Raw genomic sequence first — 24,111 nt, 5'->3', positions numbered from 1 at the left:
AACACAGTGGTGTAGTAAGGGGGCGGGCAGGGGGATGGACTGCCCCAAGTGTGATCTTGATAGGGGCACCGGTACCTCTCCACCCTCCCCATACATACACCACGTTCACACCCTCCCTTCGTCAGTGCATGCAACTTCTCTGGCCTGCTGCTCATGCCGGCCTGACTCTCCTCTGAAATCACTTCTGGGTCGTGGGGCCAGGAAGTGACATCAGAGGGAAAGCCAATGCCAGTGCAAGCAGCAGGTCAGAGAAGTTGCTCGCACTTGTGAACACTTAAAGATGTACAGGGGGAGGGGGAGGTCACGCGTGTGTCATGTGTGGATGGAGCAGGGGCGGAGAGGAGGGCGAAGGGGGGTTCCATCGCCCTGGGTGACTCCTACCCTTGCTACTCCACTGTGTTAACATGACTCTCTTAGTCTTGCCATCTGCACACGCTAATTTTGCAGTTGTTTTTTTAAAATAATTTTTTTCGAGGGGGTATGTCAGGGACAGCTAGTGTGCTGACATTAGTGCATGCTAACTGACTAAGTCAGACAGTACAGGAGCCCTTAATGCCTCTAATATAGGAAGTAGTAAGGGCCAGATTAAGCAGCGCCGAAGCATGCCTACATTCTAGGCACCATTGTGCGTAGTTGTCAATCAATTGTCAGGTGCTGCTTATAGAATCACACCTAACGCACCTAAGCAGACTTAGGCATTACTAGGTGCCATAGAGTTAAGAGCCAGTACCTTAGGCTAGGTTTTATCTGGCCTAATTTACTGACGCCTACCTCGCATTCCTAGCGACTCCTAAGTTTACCACGCTCCTAACCACACCTACTTTTTGGGTAAACATTGCTAGGCGTTGCTAGACACCTAGACTTAGGCATCTTTAGTTCCGTATGGAACTCTTTAATTAATCATTTAATTTTTATTGTGATCGGCTGAAAACTTGTGCAGTCCGTTACCATGCCAATTAATTCGATTTTAAAAAAAGTTGCACGTGGATTCCAAAGTTAGGCGTCACTAGGCATCTTTGATTAGGGCTCCAAGCAGCGCCTAACGTATAGGGTTACCAGGCGTCCGGATTTCCCCGTACGTGTCTTTCGTTTTGAGGACTTGTCCAGGGATCCAGACGGATTTTCAAGAAGGCAGAGGAGGACATATTGAGAGGTAAAAAAGCAAGGGCATATTGAGGGGAAAAATGCAAAGGAATGAGATAAATAGGTATAAAGAAATGCTTAATAAAAGGGAAAAGAGGAAGGAGAGAAGATATTAAACGTGAGAATACAGGAGAGTAGAGACTTGAGCAGAGATTCTTGGACTGGGTGGGAGACTAGAAGAAGACAGATTCTGACTGTCTATTGGAATTGAGGTCTCATGGCTTCGATGTGAATGTGAGTGAAGATTCGTGGACTGAGTGAGATGGAAGAGTGGGGAATTGAGGATTGGGTAGGGCAGGGGTGTCAAAGTCCCTCCTCGAGGGCAGCAATCCAGTCGGGTTTTCAGGATTTGCATAGAAACATAGAAGATGACGGCAGAAAAGGGCCACGGCCCAACAAGTCTGCCCACTCTAATGACCCATCCTCTAAATTCTTCCCTGAAGTGATCCCATATGCTTATCCCATTTTCTCTTAAAAGTCCAGCGTGCTGCTGGCCTGAATTACCTGCAGTGGAAGACTATTCCAATGATCAACCACCCTTTCGGTGAAGAAGTACTTCCTGGTGTCACTATGAAATCTCCCACCCCTGAGTTTCAACGGATGTCCTCTTGTCGCTGTAGGTTCTTTAAGAAAAAAGATATCCTCTTCTACCTCAATACGGCCCGTGACATATTTCCCCAATGAATATGCATGAGATCTATTTGCATGCACTGCTTTCATTGTATGCTAACAGATCTCATGCATATTCATTGGGGAAATCCTGAAAACCCGACTGAATTGCGGCCCTCGAGGAGGGATTTTGACATCCCTGGGGTAGGGGGATGGGAACTAAGAAACGGAGCAGGGATTAGGGAGGACAATGGGGACTAGATGATTGGGTAATGAGTAGGGCTGTGAGACTAACTGCAGAAAAATGGGAGGAGATAATCTGAAGGACCTGAAGAGTTTCAAGAGGGTTAGGGAGACAGTTGAAAAAAAGCCAAAGGGCTATGGAAAGAGTGATTAACATAAGAACATAAAAATAGCCTTACTGGGTCAGACCAATGGTCCATCAAGCCCAGTAGCCTGTTCTCATAGTGGCCAATCCAGGTCACTAGTATCTGGCCATAACCTAAGGAGTAGCAATATTCCATGCTACCGATCCAGGGCAAGCAGTGGCTTCCCCCATGTATGTCTCAATAGCAAACTATGGACTTTTCATCCAGGAAATTGTCCAAACCTTTCTTAACACCAGCTATACTGTCCGCTCTTACCGCATCCTCTGGTAATGTGCTCCAAAGCTTAACTATTCTCTGACTGAAAAACTATTTCTTTCTATTGGTTTTAAAAGTATTTCCTTGTAACTTCATCGAGTGTCCCCTAGTCTTTGTAATTTTTGACAGAGTGAAAAATCGATCCATGTTTACCCGTTCTACTCCACTCAGGATTTTGTAGACTTCACTCATATCTCCCCTCAGCTGTCTCCTTTCCAAGCTGAAGAGCCCTAACCTTTTTTAGTCTTTCCTCATACGAGAGGAGATAAAAGGAAAAATGAGTGCCTGAACAGGGGAGAAAGTAAGGGACTGGAGAACCAAGAATGAAAGAGTGAAAGATGGGGACGTATACAGATGGGTTAAACATTGGTTGGCAGGCAGGAAGCAGTGGATTGCAGTGAAGGGCCACTTCTCAGGCTGGAGAAGGGTCACGTGCGGAGTCCCGCAGGGGTCGGTTCTTGAGCCGCTGCTGTTCAATGTATTTATTAATGACCTGGAAACAGGGACAAAGTGCGAAGTTATAAAATTTGCAGATGACACCAAATTCTGTAGCAGGGTCTGAACTGTAGGGGAATGTGAAGAACTGCAAAGGGATCTGACCAAACTGGAGGAGTGGGCGAATAAATGGCAGATGAACTTCAATGTGGAGAAATGCAAGGTCATGCATATAGGGAAAAAGAATCCAATGTTCAACTACACAATGGGGGGGTTGGTACTGGGGGAAAGCAACCTTGAAAAGGACTTGGGAGTGTTGGTGGATACAACAATGAAACCGACGGTGCAATGTGCAGCAGCCTCTAAGAAAGCAAACAGAATGTTGGGTATTATCAAGAAGTATATTACATCCAGAATGAAGGAAGTTATCCTGCCGCTGTATCGGGCGATGGTGCGCCCACATCTGGAGTACTGTGTCCAATATTGGTCACCGTATCTTAAGAAGGACATGGCAATACTTGAAAGGGTCCAGAGAAGAGCCACACAAATGATAAAGGGTATGGGAAATCTTTCATACGCTGAGAGGTTAGAGAAACTTGGGCTCTTCTCCCTGGAGAAGGAGACATGATATAGACGTACAAGATTATGAAAGGCATAGAGAGGGTGGAGAGAGACAGGTTCTTCAGCGTACTGGGAACTACAAGAACAAGAGGACATCTGGAGAAATTGAAAGGGGTAATGCATTTGGGGATTAATAATAGGAAGGAACCGTATATGCTGGGAGGAGAGAAGCTGATATGCACGGACGGGGAGAGGGACCTTGGGGTGATAGTGTCCGAAGATCTAAAGGCGAAAAAACAGTGTGACAAGGCAGTGGCTGCTGCCAGAAGGATTCTGGGCTGTATAAAGAGAGGCGTAGTCAGTAGAAGGAAGAAGGTGTTGATGCCCCTGTACAGGTCATTGGTGAGGCCCCACTTGGAGTATTGTGTTCAGTTTTGGAGACCGTATCTGGCGAAAGACGTAAGAAGACTTGAGGCGGTCCAGAGGAGGGCGACGAAAATGATAGGAGGCTTGCGCCAGAAGACGTATGAGGAGAGACTGGAAGCCCTGAATATGTATACCCTAGAGGAAAGGAGAGACAGGGGAGATATGATTCAGACGTTCAAATACTTAAAGGGTATTAACGTAGAACAAAATCTTTTCCAGAGAAAGTAAAATGGTAAAACCAGAGGACATAATTTGAGGTTGAGGGGTGGTAGATTCAGGGGCAATGTTAGGAAATTCTACTTTACGGAGAGGGTGGTGGATGCCTGGAATGCGCTCCCGAGAGAGGTGGTGGAGAGTAAAACTGTGACTGAGTTCAAAGAAGCGTGGGATGAACACAGAAGATTTAGAATCAGAAAATAATATTAAAGATTGAACTAGGCCAGTTACTGGGCAGACTTGTACGGTCTGTGTCTGTGCATGGCCGTTTGGAGGAGGATGGGCAGGGGAGGGCTTCAATGGCTGGGAGGGTGTAGATGGGCTGGAGTAAGTCTTAACAGAGATTTCGGCAGTTGGAACCCAAGCACAGTACCGGGAAAAGCTTTGGATTCTCGCCCAGAAATAGCTAAGAAGAAAAAAAAAAAAATTTAAATTGAATCAGGTTGGGCAGACTGGATGGACCATTCGGTCTTTATCTGCCGTCATCTACTATGTTACTATGTTACTATGTTAGGTTTAGAACCAATGCTAGGAAATTCTTCTTCACACAGAGGGTGGGGGATACCTGGAATGCGCGGTGTCAGGTCAAAAGCGCGCCGGGACAAAGGCGCGAGCAGACAATTGAGCGCAGTGTGGAGGCGCGCGCTGAAGAAAATTACTGTTTTTAGGGCTCCGACGGGGGGGGGAACCCCCCACTTTACTTAATACAGATCACGCCGCGTTGTGGGGGCGTTATGGGGGACTTGGGGGGTTGTAACCCCCAACATTTTACTGAAAACTTCACTTTTTCCCTGTTTTTAGGGAAAAAGTTAAGTTTAGAGTAAAATGTGGGGGGTTACAACCCCCCAAACCCCCCACAACGCCAGCGCGATTTGTATTAAGTAAACTGGGGGTGCTCCCCAACAAAAAACCCCGTCGGAGCCCCTAAAAACAGTAATTTTCTTCGGCGCGCACCTCCGTCTTGGGCTCAGTTGTCGGTGCGCGCCTTTGTCTTCCGCGTTGTTGTCTATGAACCGGAATGCACTTCCGGAGGGTGTAATAGGTCAGACGACATTATGGGGTTTCAAAGAGGGACTGGATAAATTCCTGAAGGATAAGGGGATTGAAGGTTACAGATAAAAGAGAAAGAAAGGGTATAGATAAAAAAGAAAAGGGGTTTGAAGGATATAAAGGATTAGGGAAGAACAGGTTCTAGACAAAAGATCACTTTACATGTCATGGACCTGATGGGCCGCCGCGGGAGCGGACCGCTGGGCGCGATGGACCTCTGGTCTGACCCAGCGGAGGCAAATTCTTATGTTCTTAAGGGAAGATAATTGGGAGTGGGAAGAAATAGAAAATGGAAATGAAATCCCAGAAAAAAAACTTAGAAGAAATCCAACATGAGGAAGTGGTAGAGACCAAAGCGAGCTGAACTGGAAAATTAAAATGATCAGGAAACACAGATACCTTCCAGCGTATGGCCCTGATATTTGTGTATTCATACAGCAAAATTAGTCTTAGGTAGGGTTACCAGACGTCCTCCTTTTGAGAACATGTCTGGGGGGTCCGGCCGCCTTTTCAAAACCCGGCACTTTGTCCGGGTTTTGAAAAGCCTTCTGAAATCACGTCGGGCAGGGAGGAAGTCCGCGCATGTGCGGGTGCCCTGATATTTGTGTATTCATACAGCAAAATTAGTCTTAGGTAGGGTTACCAGACGTCCTCCTTTTGAGAACATGTCTGGGGGGTCCGGCCGCCTTTTCAAAACCCGGCACTTTGTCCGGGTTTTGAAAAGCCTTCTGAAATCACGTCAGGCAGGGAGGAAGTCCGCGCATGTGCGGGTGCCATGCGATGACCACACGCACATGCGCGTGTGTGGACTTCCTCCCTGCTCAACAAGAGTAGGCAGTGGGGGCGGGGCTAGGGCGGGCCTGGGGGGTCCGGATTTTCCAATTGGACACAAAAACAGTAGTTGGCTCAGGACACCACAACCACTTGAATGGCCTTAACCCTCTCAATACTTCCCTTCACCCGATTCATCCAGACTCTCACTGTCACTTTCCTCTGCCAGGACCGGCGACGTTATTTTGATTGGTGGCACCACACTAGCAACCTCTGAGCCGCCCAAGAAGGGGTTGATTGAAATGATGGGAATTGGATCCTGTCCTTTCAGGCTCTGAAGACGCAAGAAGGTTTCAATCTGAAGTAAGTCGCTGGTCTTCTGCTCTATAGCATCTGGGTAAAAGAGACTGTAATATTGAATTGTTTATCTTGAAAAATGAGACAATAAAATCAAACTAAATAAACTGATTTCTGTATCTGTCTTCCCAGAATGAATCCTACTCAAGGTGGATCTCGTATAATAAAAACAAATTGTCAACACTGGCTATCATTGTGTTATTTAACCACTAATGCTATTTCAGCACTAATAATTGAGATTATCAATAAAATATACAGATGGGTTAAACACAGAGAGGTTATTTTGGTAAGTTTCAGAAGATCTGGGGACCATTAACAGACTTCTGTAATGAATGATACTATTTTCCCCGTAATAAGTTATTTGTTAAGAGGGGATGTGGGTGCGTATTATTTTATTTATCTCATAATATATATGAATTTATCAATATTTTGGTTGTATTTGTATGCAATTTTTTAATGGGAGGGGAGGGGATGGGTGGGTTTTCAACTTTAGTAATAATTGTTTTACATATTATGTATTACATACTTTTTCAGATATTATAATACATGACTTTAGAATGATATGTTGTATTTACAGTGATAGCTAAACCGCTGAAACCCTTAGGACTCAGAAGCCAATAAAGTCCAACCTAAATACCAAAAAAGGGGGAATTGGCTCGCAATAAGAATTCTTCCAGAAGGGAAAGATTGAAAGGAAAAAGTAAAATAGAATAGGGCGTCATCTTATTAACTTTTTGATATACAGTTTTTAAACTTTGCACAGGCACTTTACAGCCATTGACACTTTATTTTTTACGTCTTGGGAGATTATTTGCTCTATCCCAAGAGTGAATGGTTGAAAGGCATTTATTCATTTATGTTTGGGCTTTTTTCACATGCAATAAAGGACAACATGATGTATGAGGCAGTCTTTATCTAGACTTCTGTCTGGTTGATGCTAGTCATCAGTAAAGTTACTGCCTGAGCCTTAATCTCACTTTGCGTGCCATTCGAACGGCTCATACTGATGTCCATTGTACATAAAGGGCTTATGCATTATAGACCTGCCCAACATTACTAAACTCTATTTCTATTTTACTTTTTCCTTTCAATCTTTCCCTTCTGGAAGAATTCTTATTGCGAGCCAATTCCCCCTTTTTTTGGTAATTACAATGATACATGAAGGAAAATCAAGTGTGTATTTTATGAGATCGTATAACTTTATATGATACACTTGTTGTATTATGAAAATGAATAAAAACTTTAAATAAAAAAAAGAGATTATCAATAAAATACAATAAACATCTTAAATGTTACCCATGTTGATCATTTTTCCCTTCAATAACCTTCAACATATCAGATCATATAACACAATGAAAGCATACGAAGTTTAGCAAAACTTTGACAATTCATCAAAATATCATATAATCACATAACTGAATATAATTAACTCCCAACCTCTAAAATAGTAAAAAGAATAGGTTGTCCATTTATTTTATTTATTTAAAAACTTGTACCCTGCTTATACCTTAGTGGTTCACATAATACATACTCAATTAAAACGACAATACAAAAATATACAACATTCACCTAAAATTCTTCAAAACAAGCAGAATAAAATTTCACTATTTAGGGCCTCATTCTATATATCATGCCTAAAAAAAACCAGCGCCAACTAGTGCGATGCTAAGCACGAGTCTATAAAAGTTATGTGCGACTTGTAGAATCATGCTTAGCGCCAGTTATTATTTTATATTCCCCTACGCTTCGTTCAAACCTTAAATGTCTCTCTTTACTATAAATACTGTAGTTCCTCCCTCTTCCTTATGGTTGTTTTTTTTTTTAAATTAGTCTATTTATGTCTACATGAGTCTATTGTACGTATTTAACGATGTCTCACATTTTTATTGATATACAATGCTTAGAAATACAGTCAGATCTTGGTTTGCGAGCATAATTTGTTCCAGAAGCATGCTCGTAATCCAAAGCACTCATATATCAAAACAAATTTCCCCTTAAGAAATAATGGAAACTCAGACGATTTGTTCCACAACCCAAAAACTTTAATACAAAATACTATACATACTTGTATTGCAAGACCTCACTCCTTTAGAACAGTCACTACACTCCTACAGTGTCAGAGAGAAAAGAACCATCAGCTCAGTTGTGATGATGTGAAGCGTGTATACCGTATGTACTCGTATTGCACGACTTTACTCGTTTAGAACAGTCACTACACTCCCGCAGCGTCCGAGAGAGAAGAACCATCGGCTCAGTTGTGATGATGTAACGCGTGTATACTATATGTACTCGTATTGCAAGACCTCGCGTGTTTAGAACAGTCACTACACTCTTGCAGTGTCCGAGAGAGAAAAACCATTGGCTCAGTTGTGATGATGTAACGCGTATATACTGTATGTACTCGTATTGCAAGACCTCGCTCATTTAGAACAGTCACTATACTCTTGCAGCATCAGAGCGAGAAGAACCATCGACTCAGTTCTGATGGGTTTATACTGTATGTACTTGAATTGCAAGACATTGCTTGTATATCAAGTTAAAATTTAATCAAATGTTTTGCTTGTCTTGCAAAACACTTGCAAACCAAGTTACTTGCAATGCAAAGTTTTACTGTACTGATAAGCGTTAGAATCAAATTTTAAATAAAATTTGAAATTTGTGTCATAACTTTTAGGCGTACTTTTAGGCCAAGGAAAAATCTGCGCCTACGTTGTGCATATATCAGAGCATAAGCTTCAAACCTGCACATAACAAGGCCTCACGCTGCACGGAGTGCACCGAGTGCCGCGTGAGGCCTTTTCGCAAGGAGTTGAACAGCATCGAAGGCTTTATCCTGACTAGCTCAAGAAGACATTGAGGCCCTGATTCTGTAAGCGGCGGCTGCCATGGCAACTGCCTACAAAATGGATGCCTGCTGTCTACTAGTTTAAACCAAAATCCACTTTAATGTAACAGTCTATGGGGTCCTTTTATTAAGCGCATTAAATGCTAAGGCATCCATTAACTTCTATGGGCATTTAGCATGCGCTAAATCAATTAGTGCGCCTTAATAAAAGGACCCCTATATTTGTAACAAATGACTTTGTTCTTTCAAACATGACATATCATGCATATTTATAGAGCCATCAGAAGCAGCACTCTAAATTCAAAGAAATGTTTTAGCGCAATCCCCGCTATACTTCCTCGTCGGCTCAAATGCATTTATATTTAAACAGTTTTATTCATGACCAAAAGGCATAAAACCAGAAAAAAAAAAACGTATAATGTGAGCAGAATACAAACAAGTCCAAACGGAACAGGAGTGAGCGTAGCAGGTCATCAAAGTTTCAATACAGTTGAACATTCTCCCCCTTCCCCCCCATCCCCTCCCCATTCTCACCACACCCCAGGCAGAATCCCAACCCTAACTTCCCCCACCCTAAAGATAGCGCCGAGGCATGAATGAAAAGTAACAAACAACTGCAAATAACAGGGGTGCTCGAAGCTGATTCAAAGTTTGGCTGCACATTGGAGGTGATAAAGCGTTAAAATAAGGGTTCCAAATAGCTAGAAAGTGTTTTCTTTGTTTATAGGTGCCCACCGTGCCCTTAGCCTCTTTGGCCTCCCATCCCATTAACTCATGAATAGTCAATCTCTAACCCTAATAGGAGGGAGGTGGGACTCAAATGCATTTAAAACACTTTCCTATAATTATGATCACTTATCTGAGAGCATGGTGTGTTCTCTAGTTGAACGCCAACTTGCTTTCTCCCAACGTTAACCGCCGCATGATATGTCATGTTTGAAAGAACAAAGTCATTTGCTACAAATATAGACTGTTACATTAAAGCGTATTCTGGTTTAAGCTAGTGGTGGAGACATTTAGATAAACCAGAAAGATTTCTCGACCAATTATTTAAGGGGCATATCGATCACTGACAGGCGCCACTTCTAGAATCATGGCCCCCAAGGACCCTAGGCACCATAACTGAAGGCCAGGGTTTTACAGGCCTACGTTTCTGGCATCTAGGATCCTTGCTGAATTGTGGTTAGGTTACCCGGCGCCTCCCCTAAACACGCCCATTTCTGGGCTTTGACATCCCTAGGAGATGCTAGGCGCTGGACCCGGAGGCCGCCTTGCATCGCTTAATTATTTTTATTAGGTTTTAATTGATTTTTAATGGTGTGAACAATTATCACGCCATTTAGAACCAATTAAAACTCTTAAGTTAGTCACCAGTAGCCGCTATCTAAGCACCTGCCTGCGACTAAATTACAGCAGCTTTTTGAGAATCCGGGCCTGAATACTTGAATGTTTGGAATGCCTTTGGTCGATGACTAAATCAAAGTGTAAGTGTTTAGCTATTAGTAAGGTATGTTATATTTCTGTTATTGTCCACAATAAGGTGCAGATAGTGAAGGTTCATTTAATAAAATATTGCTAGATTATTTTGCAAAAATATCTTTTTATCATTACAGGTCTCCATATTCACTGGGGTTAGGGGTACAATCTCTCGTTAATATTAATAAATTGCGAATAACTTTAGGTCCTCCACCCTGACTCCCTCCTGCCTCCTGGACCCCTCCACTGCTTACCTTTAAAGCCCTGGCAGTCTAGCGGTGAAGCGGGGCAGGATCGATCTTCCTATGCTCCTGGCCCATGCAGATCCGCTATCAAAAATGGCTGCCTCAAGTTCCGGCATCGGTCTCACAAGACACAATTTTGAGCAAGCATTGGAACATTTTTACAATTGAATAAAGTTTTTATTTTAGCTCGCTCCTCACGAACACAATCCTCTGAAAATTGATCAGGGTCTATTACTCCTCCAAAATCTGTACATCCCCAGATTCAGAAAGGGGAGCAAAAAGAGTCGAATAAAGGACCCGATATGGATGACTAAAATAGTGAAGGAAGCGATAAGTAATAAGAAAAATTCATTCAGGAGATGGAAAAAGGACAAAACTGAAGGGAACTGGATAGAGCACAGGAAGTATCAAAAACAATGTCACCGTGTGGTTCGAAAAGCCAAAAGAGAGTATGAAGAGAGGTTAGCCAGGGAGGCTCGAAATTTCAAACCGTTCTTCAGATATGTTAAAGGGAAACAGCCAGCTAGGGAGGAGGTGGGACCGCTGAATGATGGAGTCAGGAAGGGAGTAGTGAAGGAGGAGAAAGAAGTCGCGGAAAGACTGAACATGTTCTTTTTGTCTGTATTTACGAACGAAGACACAACCAACATACCGGAACCTGAGCAATTCTTCAATGGAAATCAAGCAGAAAAATTAACATTCATGGAAGTGAGCCTTGAAGATGTGCGCAGGCAGATAGATAAACTAAAAATTGACAAATCTCCAGGTCCGGACGGAATCCATCCAAGGGTTCTGAAGGAACTAAAGGAGGAGATAGCAGAACTACTGCAGCAAATATGCAACCTATCCCCGAAAACAGGCGTGATCCCGGAGGATTGGAAGACGGCCAACATCACGCCCATCTTTAAAAAGGGATCAAGAGGTGACCCGGGAAACTACAGACCGGTGAGTCTGACCTCGGTTCCGGGAAAAATGGCGGAAGCACTGATAAAAGAAAACATCGATGATCACTTGGAAAGAAACAAACTTTTGATAACCAGCCAACATGGTTTCTGCAAGGGGAGATCGTGCCTAACCAACTTACTACACTTCTTCGAAGGAATTAACAAACAGATGGACAGAGGTGACCCCATAGACATCATATACCTTGATTTCCAAAAAGCCTTTGACAAGGTGCCTCATGAACGATTACTCCGGAAACTGAAGAACCATGGGGTGGACAGAGACGTACATAGATGGATCAGAAACTGGTTGGCAGGTAGGAAACAAAGGGTAGGGTTGAAGGGCCACTACTCTGACTGGAGGAGGGTCACGAGTGGTGTTCCGCAGGGCTTGGTGCTCGGGCCACTGTTATTTAATATATTCATAAATGATCTAGAAACAGGGACGAAGTGTGAGATAATAAAATTTGCAGATGACACCAAACTATTTAGGGGAGCTCGGACTAAAGAGGACTGTGAGGAATTGCAAAGAGACTTGAACAAACTAGGGGAATGGGCGACAAAATGGCAAATGAAGTTCAACGTTGAGAAATGTAAAGTATTGCATGTGGGAAGCAGAAACCCGAGGTACAACTATACGATGGGAGGGATGTTATTGAATGAGAGTACCCAAGAGAGGGACTTGGGGATAATGGTGGACAGGTCAATGAAGCCGACGGCACAGTGCGCAGCAGCTGCTAAGAGAGCGAATAGAATGCTAGGTATAATCAAGAAGGGTATTACAACCAGGACAAAAGAAGTTATCCTGCCGCTGTATCAGGCGATGGTGCGCCCACACCTGGAATACTGCGTCCAGTTTTGGTCGCCATACCTTAAGAAGGATATGGCGTTACTCGAGAGAGTTCAGAGAAGAGCGACACGTCTGATAAAAGGGATGGAAAACCTTTCATACGCTGAGAGATTGGAGAAACTGGGTCTCTTTTCCCTGGAGAAGAGGAGACTTAGAGGGGATATGATAGAGACTTATAAGATCATGAGGGGCATAGAGAGAGTAGAGAGGGACAGATTCTTCAAACTTTCAAAAAATAAAAGAACAAGAGGGCATTCGGAAAAGTTGAAAGGGGACAGATTCAATACAAATGCCAGGAAGTTCTTCTTTACCCAACGTGTGGTGGACACTTGGAATGCGCTTCCAGAGGACGTTATAGGGCAGAATACAGTACTGGGATTTAAGAGAGGATTGGACATTTTCCTGCTGGAAAAAGGAATAGAAGGGTATAAATAGAGGATTACTACTCAGGTCCTGGACCTGTTGGGCCGCCGTGTGAGCGGACTGCTGGGCAAGATGGACCTCAGGTCTGACCCAGCAGAGGCATTGCTTATGTTCTTATCCCTATTCACGTTCATCTTCTGCGGTCCTGCTCCCGGCATTTCAACCGTGAACATAGAACAGAAATATTTGTTAAGCAATTTGGCCTTTTCTTTATCAGCTTCTACATATTCCTCCCCTTCATCTTTGAGTCTCACAATACCACTTTTGCACTTCTTCTTATCACTAATATATCTAAAAAAGTCTTGTCTCCCCTTTTACTGTAGAAACATAGAAACATATAGTATGACGGCAGAAAAGGGCCTTCGGCCCAACAAGTCTGACCACTCGAAGAACCCTCCCTCTAAAAATTTCCCGGAGCGAACCCACTCCAAGAACCCTTCCTCAACAAGAACCCTCTTTTTAAGCATTTCCCCGGAGCGAACCTACATGTTTATTCTATCGTCCCTTGAAGTCGAGTGCGTTACTGGCCTCAACTACTTGACGTGGAAGACCATTCCATCGATCAACCACTCTTTCGGTAAAGAAGTATTTCCTGATATCACCATGAAATCTCCCACCCTTGAGTTTGAGCGGATGCCCTCTGGTTGCCGTGGGCCCCGTAAGGAAGAAGATATCTTCCTCCACCTCAATACGGGCCGTAAGATATTTGAATGTCTCTATCATGTCACCCCTTTCTCTGCGTTCTTCGAGAGAATATAACTGCAGCCTGCTTAGACGTTCTTCATATGGGAGATCCTTAAGTCCTGAGACCATCTTAGTGGATATACGCTGAACCGATTCCATTCTCTTCACATCCTTTTAATAATGTGGCCTCCAAAACTAAACACAATACTCCAGATGAGGTCTCACCATCGGCCTGTACAACAGCATTATGACTTCAGGCTTACGGCTGATAAAACTTCTCCGGATGCAACCTAGCATTTGTCTAGCCTTGACTGAAGCTTTCTCCACCTGATTGACAGTTTTCATATCTTCACATATGATTACACCCAGGTCTCGTTCTGCGATGGTTCTTGTTAAGTTTTCACCATTCAGGGTGTATGTTTTGCAGGGGTTATTGCTACCAAGATGCATCACCTTACACTTTTTGGCATTAAAACTCAGTTGGCAAGTATTAGACCAGCTATTTTTTCTTCCATTTGCATCTTTGCTTTCCTGACTACAAGACCAGCCTCTCTTAACTTTTCCAGATATTTTTGCCTGTCTTCCTGAGTTTTTAAAAGTATCACAGAAATATTTACTGTGTTTTTGTTCACATAAATACACTGACAACTGCTGTCTCCAAAAGTTTCTTAAAAGTATTCTGGGTTTACATAATCGTAACTGACCTGTCAATGAGTTCCAAAATTTCACCCCTACTACTGAAGAAATAGAATTCCCGACCTTGGTATGTATCACATTTCTCTCTTTCATCAATGACAATCTCATATCTTGTGCAGATCTTAATTCCCTTCTTGGACAATACAACACCAACATATCTCAAAAACATCCAGGGGCTATATGATATAAAACTTGATGTACAATCGAGAGCACTTTATATTGGACTAGAATTAGCACAAGACATTGCATTCCCTGAGATTATGTTACTGAAATTTTAGTAAACGCAAATAAAGATCTAAACACGAACACTAATCCCCTCCCCCACTTCCCCTCACAAGCCACTCCTAGAGTTAAATAGCCATTTGGGCATAGAAATCCAGTACTATCCCCTTAGTAAGACATATGAGAATCTAATCCTTCATTTTGCATTAAATCAGAAATTCTTTCACTTTTACTAACTGGTGGACCTAATATTAACTAGAGCTGCCTTTAAAATAGCAGAAGAATTCCTATATATTACTGCATTATCATCACCTTCACCTGAAGAAGGTAGCAGGGTCCTTTATCTGGAAAACCCTTCTTTTTCTTAGCTTAGCGACCATAAGAAGTAATGTGTTAACAGTGATTTCAGCCTACAACTGAATTTAAAATCATGGATAAAAAATGTGCAAAAAGTAAATGCCACAAATCATTTAACCCCCCCTTTTACTAAACCACGATAGCGGTTATTAGCGAAAGGAGCCACGCTGAATGCTCTGCGCTGCTCCTGACACTCATAGAGTTCCTATGAGCAGGGCTGCCCAAGTCCGGTCCTCGAGAGCTACTGGCAGGCCAGGTTTTCATGAACATGCATAAAAGAGATTTGCATACCAAGAAGGCAGTGCAGGCAAATCTCTCTCATGCATATTCATTGTGGATATTCTGAAAACCTGGCCTGCCAGTAGATCTCGAGGACCGGACTTGGGCAGCCCTGTCCTATGAGTGTTGGGAGCAGAGAGGAGCATTCAGCGTGATTCCCTGCGCTAATAACATAGGAACATAAGAATTGCTGGGTCAGACCAGTGGTCCATTGTGCCCAGCAGTCTGCTCACGCGGCGGCCCTCTGGTCAAAGATCAGCGTCCTAACTGAGACTATTGTGGTTTAATAAAAGGAGGGGGAGGTTAGTGATAATTTGGTTTGATTTCATGCAAATATGGTAGTATGTATAGGAGAACAAGAGAACACAACAGCAGGACTAGATTCTAAATTCTCAGGAGCATAGACAAGAACAAGTCAGTAGTCTATGGCTACACTTCATGAACTTTGAACGTCAAGCAACAAGCATAAAAAATATAAGGACCCCAAAATCTCTTGGAGGGAAGCTACACCCAATGTTCCTCAGCTGACTTGAAATTAGCACTCAAGGACCCTTCTTTGGAGAAGACTTCCTTTCAGCTCTTGAGCTAATTCAGATATTTAGCAATGTGTCTTAGGGATCCTTATTATAACGGCAGAAACTACTAAAAATTATACTTACTGAAATAATGCATCAAATTGTGGTCTGCAATGCCCTCACTCGTTCCGAGCAACAGTTTGATTTTTGAGACGTCACAATCTATTATTGTGAATATGGTGTTGATACCACTCGATAAATGGTCCATAAGCTTGCTGATCTCCTTATATGACTTCTCAGAAAGTTCAATTTCTTCAACAGTATGCAGCAGTTTCTCCTAGTAACAAAAAAATATTAATTCCCACATTAAGCAAGAAAAACAGGGGAGGTGATTGCTGTTATTGCAATGCTGAAGGTCTTAGTGGAAATTCTGTCCAGTTCTGCTTACTTGTAACAACACCATGGTATTTAGGGTAGATAGGAGGTGTTAAAACAAAAGAAAATTGGGGGAGGGAATAAAATAAACAAGCAAACCTTGGAAATTATTATTATTGTTATCAGGCACATAATACTGTTGTTATTATTATTACACATTTAAATTCCACTAATCAAAGCACAACTTGGTCTTTTCAGAGAACAAAGATGTGGAGAGCCATTTTCGATATGATGTCCAAAGTTGAGTTTGGGCATTGTTCTGTCTCCTTAGTCATGTGAGCGGGTTTCCTGTAAACAGAATGTAGTGCTTTAAGACAAGCACCCAGAGTGCACTGTTCTTTACCTGGTAGGCTGAGCACTCCCCCCCACACACACACACACACATACACACACTTTCTTCACACCTAGTTTTACACCTTTGAATTTTTGCTAGCTGAAATACAGTTTAGTGAGTAGAGAGTTGCGCGGGGACAGAAATCCCACCCGTCCCCGCCAAAGTTTAACCCGTCCCCACCCATCCATGTGAGGAATCCCACCCGTCCCCGCGAGGAATCCCTCCATCCCCATCCGTCCCCATGAGGAATCCCCTCTGTCCCCACCCGTCCCCGCGAGGAATCCCCTCCGGCCCCACCCATCCCTATAAACTTCAGAAATAGTTATTTCATTTAATTATGCTACTGAATTAAAGGCTCTGGTAGAAACCCATTTACAAATAAGCAAAAAGCCTTTATTAATTTGGAAATATTAATTGGGAAGAATACATACTTTGTAAACGGGTTTCTACCAGAGCCTCTAATGTTTATAAATTTTTATCAACACAACTAATATACTACTTTATCCTGAAGCAAAAAAAAAAAAAAAAAAAAGAAATAGAATTTTTTTCCTACCTTTGTTGCCTGGTTTCTGCTTTCCTCATGTTCTCATTCAATCCCTTCCATCCACTACCTCTCTTCTCTCTGCGTCTTCCATTTGCTCTGTTACTGTGCCTCTCCCTTTCTCCCCCCTTCCAAATTGGTCTGGCACCCATCTTCTTCCCTTCGCTCCCCCCATAGTCTGGCATCTCTGTCTTCTTCCCTGCCAGAATCTTCTCCCCACTCTCTCTTCCCCATTTCCTTTCAGCGCCTTCTCCTCCCCCATCTTCCCCATGTCCTGTCAGCGTCCTTCTCCTCCCTCTGTCTTCCACATGAGCTTTCAGTGTCCTTCTCCCCCTCTGTCTTCCCCACGTCTTTTCAGAGTCCTTCTCCCCCTCTGTCTTCCCCATGTCCTTTCAGTGTCCTTCTCCCCCCCGTCTTCCCCATGTCCTTTCAGCATCCTTCTCCCCCCCCCCGTCTTCCCCATGTCCTTTCAGCGTCCTTCTCCCCCTCTGTCTTCCCCATGTCCTTTCAGCGTCCTTCTCCACCCCTTTGTCTTCTCCATGTCCTTTCAGCGTCCTTCTCCACCCCTTTGACTTCCCCAGTGCTTTCAGCGTCCTTCTCCCCCTTCAGTTTTACCCATTTCCCTTAAGCGTCTTTTCCTCTCTACTCCACTTTTCCTCCCTTTCTCCCTCCCTGCCCCTTACCTTCGTGGCGCTTCCCCGCTCGCCCGACAACAGAACAGGCCCGGTCCGACAAACCTCCCTGCCTTATGGCCGCGAGTCTAAATTACCTTCTTACAGCAGCTGGAGTATTGAAGCTGCTGTAAGAAGGTAATTTAGATTCGCGGCTACAGGGCCGGGAGGTTTGTCGGACCGGGCCTATTGTCGGTCGGTCAGAAGAAGCGCCACAAAGGTAAGGGGACATGGCCGGCTGCACCCGGGGTGGACCGCCCTCCCCGCCTCCCTGGTATGCCACTGCCTTTTCCCTACCTGCCCTGCCGCAGCACACAGCTGACTGGAAGTATTCCCGATGTCAGCGCTGATGTCGGAGGGAGGGAGGGCTTTGCTTAAGCCCTCCCTCCGACATCAGCACTGACATCGTGGAAGACTTCAGTTCGGTTCGGCTGTGTGCTGCGGCAGGGCAGGTAGGGAGAAGACGAGCCTCGCATCCAACCCCGCAGGAACCCTGCGACCCTAGGGGGCGTCCCCACGGGATCCCCACAACCCGATGGGGGAACCCGCGGGATTCCCGTCGTCCCCGTTCCCGTGCAGCTCTCTAATCAGAACTCCCAAGTCTCTTTCCTGGGAGGGGTCTCCAAGTATCGCCCCGGACATCCTGTATTCATGCATGAGATTTTTGTTACCGATATGCATCACCTTACACTTATCTAATCTAATCTAATCTAAACCTTAAATTTGTATACCGCATCATCTCCATGAGAATGGAGCTCGACACGGTTTACAAGAACTTAAAATAGTGGGTAGAGAAGAAGAAAAAGGATTACATGAACTTATGTGTAGAAGGGGGGAGAGAAAGGGGGGGAAGGATAGAGCTACAATTTGCTGAAAAGCCAGGTTTTCAGTTGTTTGCGGAATAACTGAAGGGAGCTCAGGTTCCGCAGCGGGGTGGTGAGGTCGTTCCAAAGACCTGTGATTTTGAAGAGAAGGGATTTTCCCAGTTTGCCTGAATAGTGGATGCCGCGTGGAGAGGGGAAGGCTAGTTTAAGCCTTTGGGCAGTTCTGGAGGAGTCGGGACTGGAGGAGTTGAAAGACAGTGGGATAAGAGGAGGCAGGATTCCGTGAATGATCTTGAAAGCCAGGCAGGAACATTTGAAATGGATTCTGGAGATTATTGGGAGCCAATGAAGTTTGGCAAGGAGTGGGGAGGCATGGTCAGACTTGCGTTTTGAGAAGATCAGTTTGGCTGCAGTATTCTGGATTAGCTGGAGTCTTAGAATACTTTTTTTGATAGATTTAAGTAGATGGCGTTGCAGCAATCTAGTTTGGAGAGGATGATGGATTGGACAAGGATGGCAAAGTGTTGTTGGCTGAAGTAGGATCTAGCTTTCCTCAGCATGTGAAGGCTGAAAAAGCATGATTTTGCCAAGGAATTGAGGTGGTCATTGAGGGAGAGAGAGGAATCGATAGTGATACCAAGGACTTTGCATGAGAACTCGAGCTGTAGTGTATCGCCTGTGGGTAGTGTGAAAAGTGTGGGCAGGTGTTCGAATTTTGGGCCGAGCCAGAGTAGTTTTGTTTTAGATTCGTTTAGTTTCATCTGTACCGAGAGGGACTTATCCACATTGAACCTCATTTGCCATGTCGCAACCCATTTCTCAAGCATGTTTATGTCACGTTGCAGATCTTCGCAATCCTCCTGCATCTTCACTACTCTGAATAGCTTAGTATCGTCCGCAAATTTAATCACCTTGCTCATCATACCAATTTCCAGATCATTTATAAAGATGTTGAAGAGCACGGGTCCAAGCACAGAGCCCTGCGGCACCCACTGGTGACGCTCTTCCAGTCCGAGTAACATAGAAACATAGAAATAGACGGCAGATAAGGGCCACGGCCCATCTAGTCTGCCCACCCTAATGTCCCTCCCCTACCTTTGCCCTGTGAATAGATCCCATGTGCCGATCCCATTTGGCCTTAAAATCAGGCACGCTGCTGGCCTCAATCACCTATAGTGGAAGACTATTCCAGCGATCAACCATTCTTTCAGTGAAAAATAATTTCCTGGTGTCACCTCGTAGTTTCCCGCCCCTGATTTTCCACGGATGCCCTCTTGTTGTCGTGGGACCCTTGAAAAAGAAGATATCTTCCTCCGCCTCGATGCGGCCCGTAAGATACTTGAACGTCTCGATCATGTCTCCCCTCTCTCTGCGCTCCTCGAGCGAGTATAGCTGTAATTTGTCAAGCCGTTCTTCATATGGAAGATCCTTGAGTCCCGAGACCATCCGGGTGGCCATTCTCTGCACCGACTCCAGTCTCAGCACATCCTTGCGATAATGCGGCTTCCAGAATTGCACACAGTATTCCAAGTGGGGCCTCACCATGGATCTATACAATGGCATAATGACTTCCGCCTTACGACTGATGAAACCCCTTCGTATGCAGCCCATGATTTGTCTTGCCTTGGACGAAGCCTGTTCCACTTGATTGGCAGACTTCATGTCCTCACTGACGATTACCCCCAAGTCTTGTTCTGCTACCGTTTTTGCTAGGATCTCGCCATTAAGGGTATAAGACTTGCATGGATTTTGGCTGCCCAGGTGCATAACTTTGCATTTTTTGGCATTGAAGTTGAGTTGCCATGTCCTAGACCATCGCTCCAGTAGGAGTAGGTCGTGCATCATGTTGTCGGGCATTGAATCTTCGTCTGTTGTGCATTTGCCCACTACATTACTTAGTTTGGCGTCATCGGTGAATAATGTTATTTTACCTCGAAGCCCTTCTGCCAAGTCTCTTATAAAGATGTTGAATAGGATTGGGCCCAAGACTGAGCCCTGTGGCACTCCACTGATCACCTCCGTCATTTCGGAGGGGGTGCCGTTCACCACCACCCTTTGAAGCCTACCTCCAAGCCAGTTCCCAACCCATTGCGTCAATGTGTCGCCTAATCCTATAGAACTCATCTTGCTCAGCAACCTGCGGTGTGGTACGCTATCGAATGCTTTGCTAAAGTCCAGGTACACGATGTCCAGGGACTCCCCAATATCCAGCTTCCCCGTCACCCAATCAAAGAAGCTGATCAGGTTGGATTGGCATGATCTCCCTTTAGTAAATCCATGTTGTCGGGGATCCCGTTGATTCTCCTCATCCAGGATCTTATCCAATTGGCGTTTGATTAGAGTTTCCATTAGTTTGCTCACTATCGATGTTAGACTCACTGGTCTGTAGTTTGCTGTCTCCATCTTTGAGCCTTTCTTGTGGAGTGGAATGACGTTAGCCGTCCTCCAGTCCAATGGGACGCTGCCTGTACTAAGGGAGAGGTTGAAGAGCGCGGACAGTGGCTCCGCCAAGACATCACTCAGCTCCCTTAGCACCCTGAGGTGCAGGTTGTCCGGCCCCATTGCTTTGTTAACCTTGAGCTTTGACAGCTCACCGTAGACACTGCTGGGCGTAAACTCAAAGTTACTAAACGGGTCAACTGAGCCAACCCTTGTCTGTAGCTGAGGGCCGAGCCCCGGCTCTTCTCGGGTGAAGACTGAGCAGAAGTATTCATTTAATAGTTGGGCTTTTTCCGAATCCTTTTCCACATAGTCTCCGTCTGGATTCCTAAGACGTACAATCCCGCTTGAATTTTTTCTTCTATCACTGATATACCTGAAGAATGATTTATCTCCCTTCTGGATGTTCTTTGCTAGAGACTCCTCCATGTGGAATTTAGCCTCCCTGACTGCTGTTTTGACGGCTTTTGATTTGGTCAGGTAATCTGCTCTAGAGTCCTGCTTCCCCGATTGTTTGTAAGAGATGAATGCTTTTTTCTTCTCCTTGATGAGGTCTGAGATCTCCGCAGTAAACCACTGTGGCTTATTGTTCCTTCGCCATTTACTTACTGATTTAACATAGCGGTTTGTTGCTTCTTGTATGGTTGCTTTCAAAGTCGACCACATATCTTCCACGTTATCGGTTTCTGCTTGGCTTTGTAGCGCCTGGTGAACGAAGTCTCCCATTTCTTTGAAATTTGTGTCCTTGAATTTGAGGACCTTGGTCAGTGTGGTAGATTTAGTGAAACCTTTCCTGAGATTGAACCATACCATGTTGTGGTCACTGGAGGGCAATGTGTCGCCCACCGAGACCTCTGTGACACTTTCTCCATTGGTAAGTATCAGGTCCAGTATTGCCTGATCCCTTGTTGGTTCCAACACCAGTTGCCTGAGTCTTGCTCCCTTCATAGAGTTTAATAGCCTCCTGCTGCTGCCGGAAGCAGAGGTAAGTGTAACCCAATCCATATCAGGCATGTTAAAGTCACCCAGCAATACTGTGTCCCCACGCAAGGTGATATTTTCTATATCTCCGATTATTTCCACATCCAGGTCATCCTGTTGTCTTGGGGGTCTGTAAATTACGCCAAGATACAAGCATTTGTCCTTCCCTCTGGCCAAATTAACCCAAAGGGATTCCCCAGTATACTGGACATCTGAGATTCTCGTGACCTTAATGTCATCTTTAGTATATAATGCTACACCTCCTCCCATTCTGTCCTCCCTGTCCCGGCGAAGCAAGTTGTAACCCAGTATGACCATGTCCTACCCGTGGGAGTCTGTGAGCCAGGTCTCGGATATCGCCACCACATCCAGGTCGGCATTCCTTATTTCTGTTTCCAATTCCAGGATCTTGTTTCCTAAACTGTGTGCGTTGACGTACATAGCCCTCCATGTTGTATTTTTGTTACGTCTCAATGGGGATATTCCTGCTTGAGCTACTTGAACACCTTTAGCATTATTTGTGCTTTCCTTAGACCCAGAACCACAATGTGTACTCCCCATATACCCAGAACTACAGTGTGTACTCCCCCTAGACCCGGAATTACAATGTGACCCATAAATATGATGTGACCCTACTCCCGACTCGAAAGTGTGTGCACCCACCCACCCCTGACCCAGACCTAGAATTTCGGTGATTACTTACCTTAGCCTCAAAAATGTATTGGCAGTTTAGTTCGTCAGGTATGTTGTTTGTGCCTGTACCCTCCCCCGACTTACCTAGTTTAAAGCCCTGTGAAGTAGACGGGCTAGACGGTGTCCAAGGACATTCTTCCCTCTTCTGGTCAGGTGTAGCCCGTCGTGTCCCTGTAGTCCTTGCAATGCTTCTCCATGGAGTATTGTCCATTTATCCCCACTCTCTGTTTCCTATGCTCCAGCCAGTTTTTAATCCACGTGAGTATTTCACCTTCGATTCAATGACTCGCAATCTTCCGAAGTAGTCGTTCATGTAGAACCTTGTCGAACGCCTTCTGAAAATCCAGATAAACAATGTCGACTGGATCACCCTTGTCTATCCGCTTGTTTACCCCCTTGAAGAAGTGCAGCAAGTTCGTCAGACAAGATCTGCCTTTGCTGAAACCGTGCTGGCTGGTCCTCATCAAACTGTGTCCGTCAAAGTAATCAATGATGCAGTCCTTTATCAGCACCTCTACCATCTTTCCCGGTACCGAGGTCAGACTCACTGGTCTATAGTTTCCCAGATCTCCCCTGGAAACCCTTTTTGAAGATCAGCGTAACATTTGCCACCTTCCAGTCTTCCGGAATCTTCCCCGATTTGATTGACTAGTTGGCTATTAGTTGAAGCAGTTCAGCTATAGTCCCTTTCAGTTCCTTGATGACCCTCGGATGGATGCCATCCGGTCCCGGGGATTTATCGCTCTTTAGCCTATCAATCTGTCTGTATACCTCTTCTAGACTGACCGTAACCCCCTTCAGTTTCCCGTCTTCGTTTCCAGCATAGAGCCTGATAGGTTCCGGTATGTTGCTTATATCCTCTTTGGTAAATACAGACACAAAAAAATGTGTTCAGTTTTTCAGCAATTTATTTATCTTCCTTTAGCACTCCCTTTATTCCATGGTCATCCAACGGCCCCACCGCTTCCTTCGCGGGTCGTTTCCCCTTAATGTATCGAAAGAACGGCTTGAAGTTTTTCGCCTCCTTGGCTATTTTTTCCTAGTAGTCTCTTTTGGCTCTATCGACCCCCCGCACAGACGGAAGAAACAGACGCAGAAATGATAGAGGAAATCAAACATGGATGTAGAACAGGCAACGTAACGATCATGGGAGACTTCAACTTTCCGGGGATAAACTGGAACCTAGGAACCTCAAACTGCGGCAGAGAAACAAAGTTCCTGGAAATGATAGGGGACTGCTTCCTAGAACAAATGGTGGGAGAACCGACAAGAGGAACCGCAACCTTGGACTTAGTCCTAAATGGCATAACTGGAAGGACAACAGATGTAGAAGTCGCGGTCCCGCTGGGGACGAGCGATCACAGCATGGTCAATTTTAAAATTGGCATCGGGAAGGGGAAACAAACCAAGACCCAAACCACAACCTTTAACTTCAGAAAAGGGAAATA

At 44.6% G+C, this 24,111-nt stretch overlaps 1 protein-coding gene across 1 annotated transcript in view; it reads right to left on the bottom strand.

Annotated features, from left to right (window-relative positions):
- Positions 1-24,111, bottom strand: part of CCDC63 (coiled-coil domain containing 63) — a 133,991-nt gene that overhangs the window by 1,853 nt on the left and 108,027 nt on the right. The window contains exons 9-10 of the mRNA XM_033956196.1: positions 15,890-16,082; positions 6,039-6,248 (exon numbers count right to left, since the gene is read on the bottom strand). Of these exons, the coding sequence (XP_033812087.1) occupies positions 6,039-6,248; positions 15,890-16,082 (403 nt within the window). The remainder of the gene's footprint in view (positions 1-6,038; positions 6,249-15,889; positions 16,083-24,111) is intronic.

This window comes from Geotrypetes seraphini, chromosome 8 (assembly GCF_902459505.1).
Source record: "Geotrypetes seraphini chromosome 8, aGeoSer1.1, whole genome shotgun sequence".
Lineage (NCBI taxonomy): Eukaryota > Metazoa > Chordata > Amphibia > Gymnophiona > Dermophiidae > Geotrypetes > Geotrypetes seraphini.
Note: the sequence above shows the minus strand (reverse complement) of the source record. Positions and strands in the feature narration are given on the sequence as shown.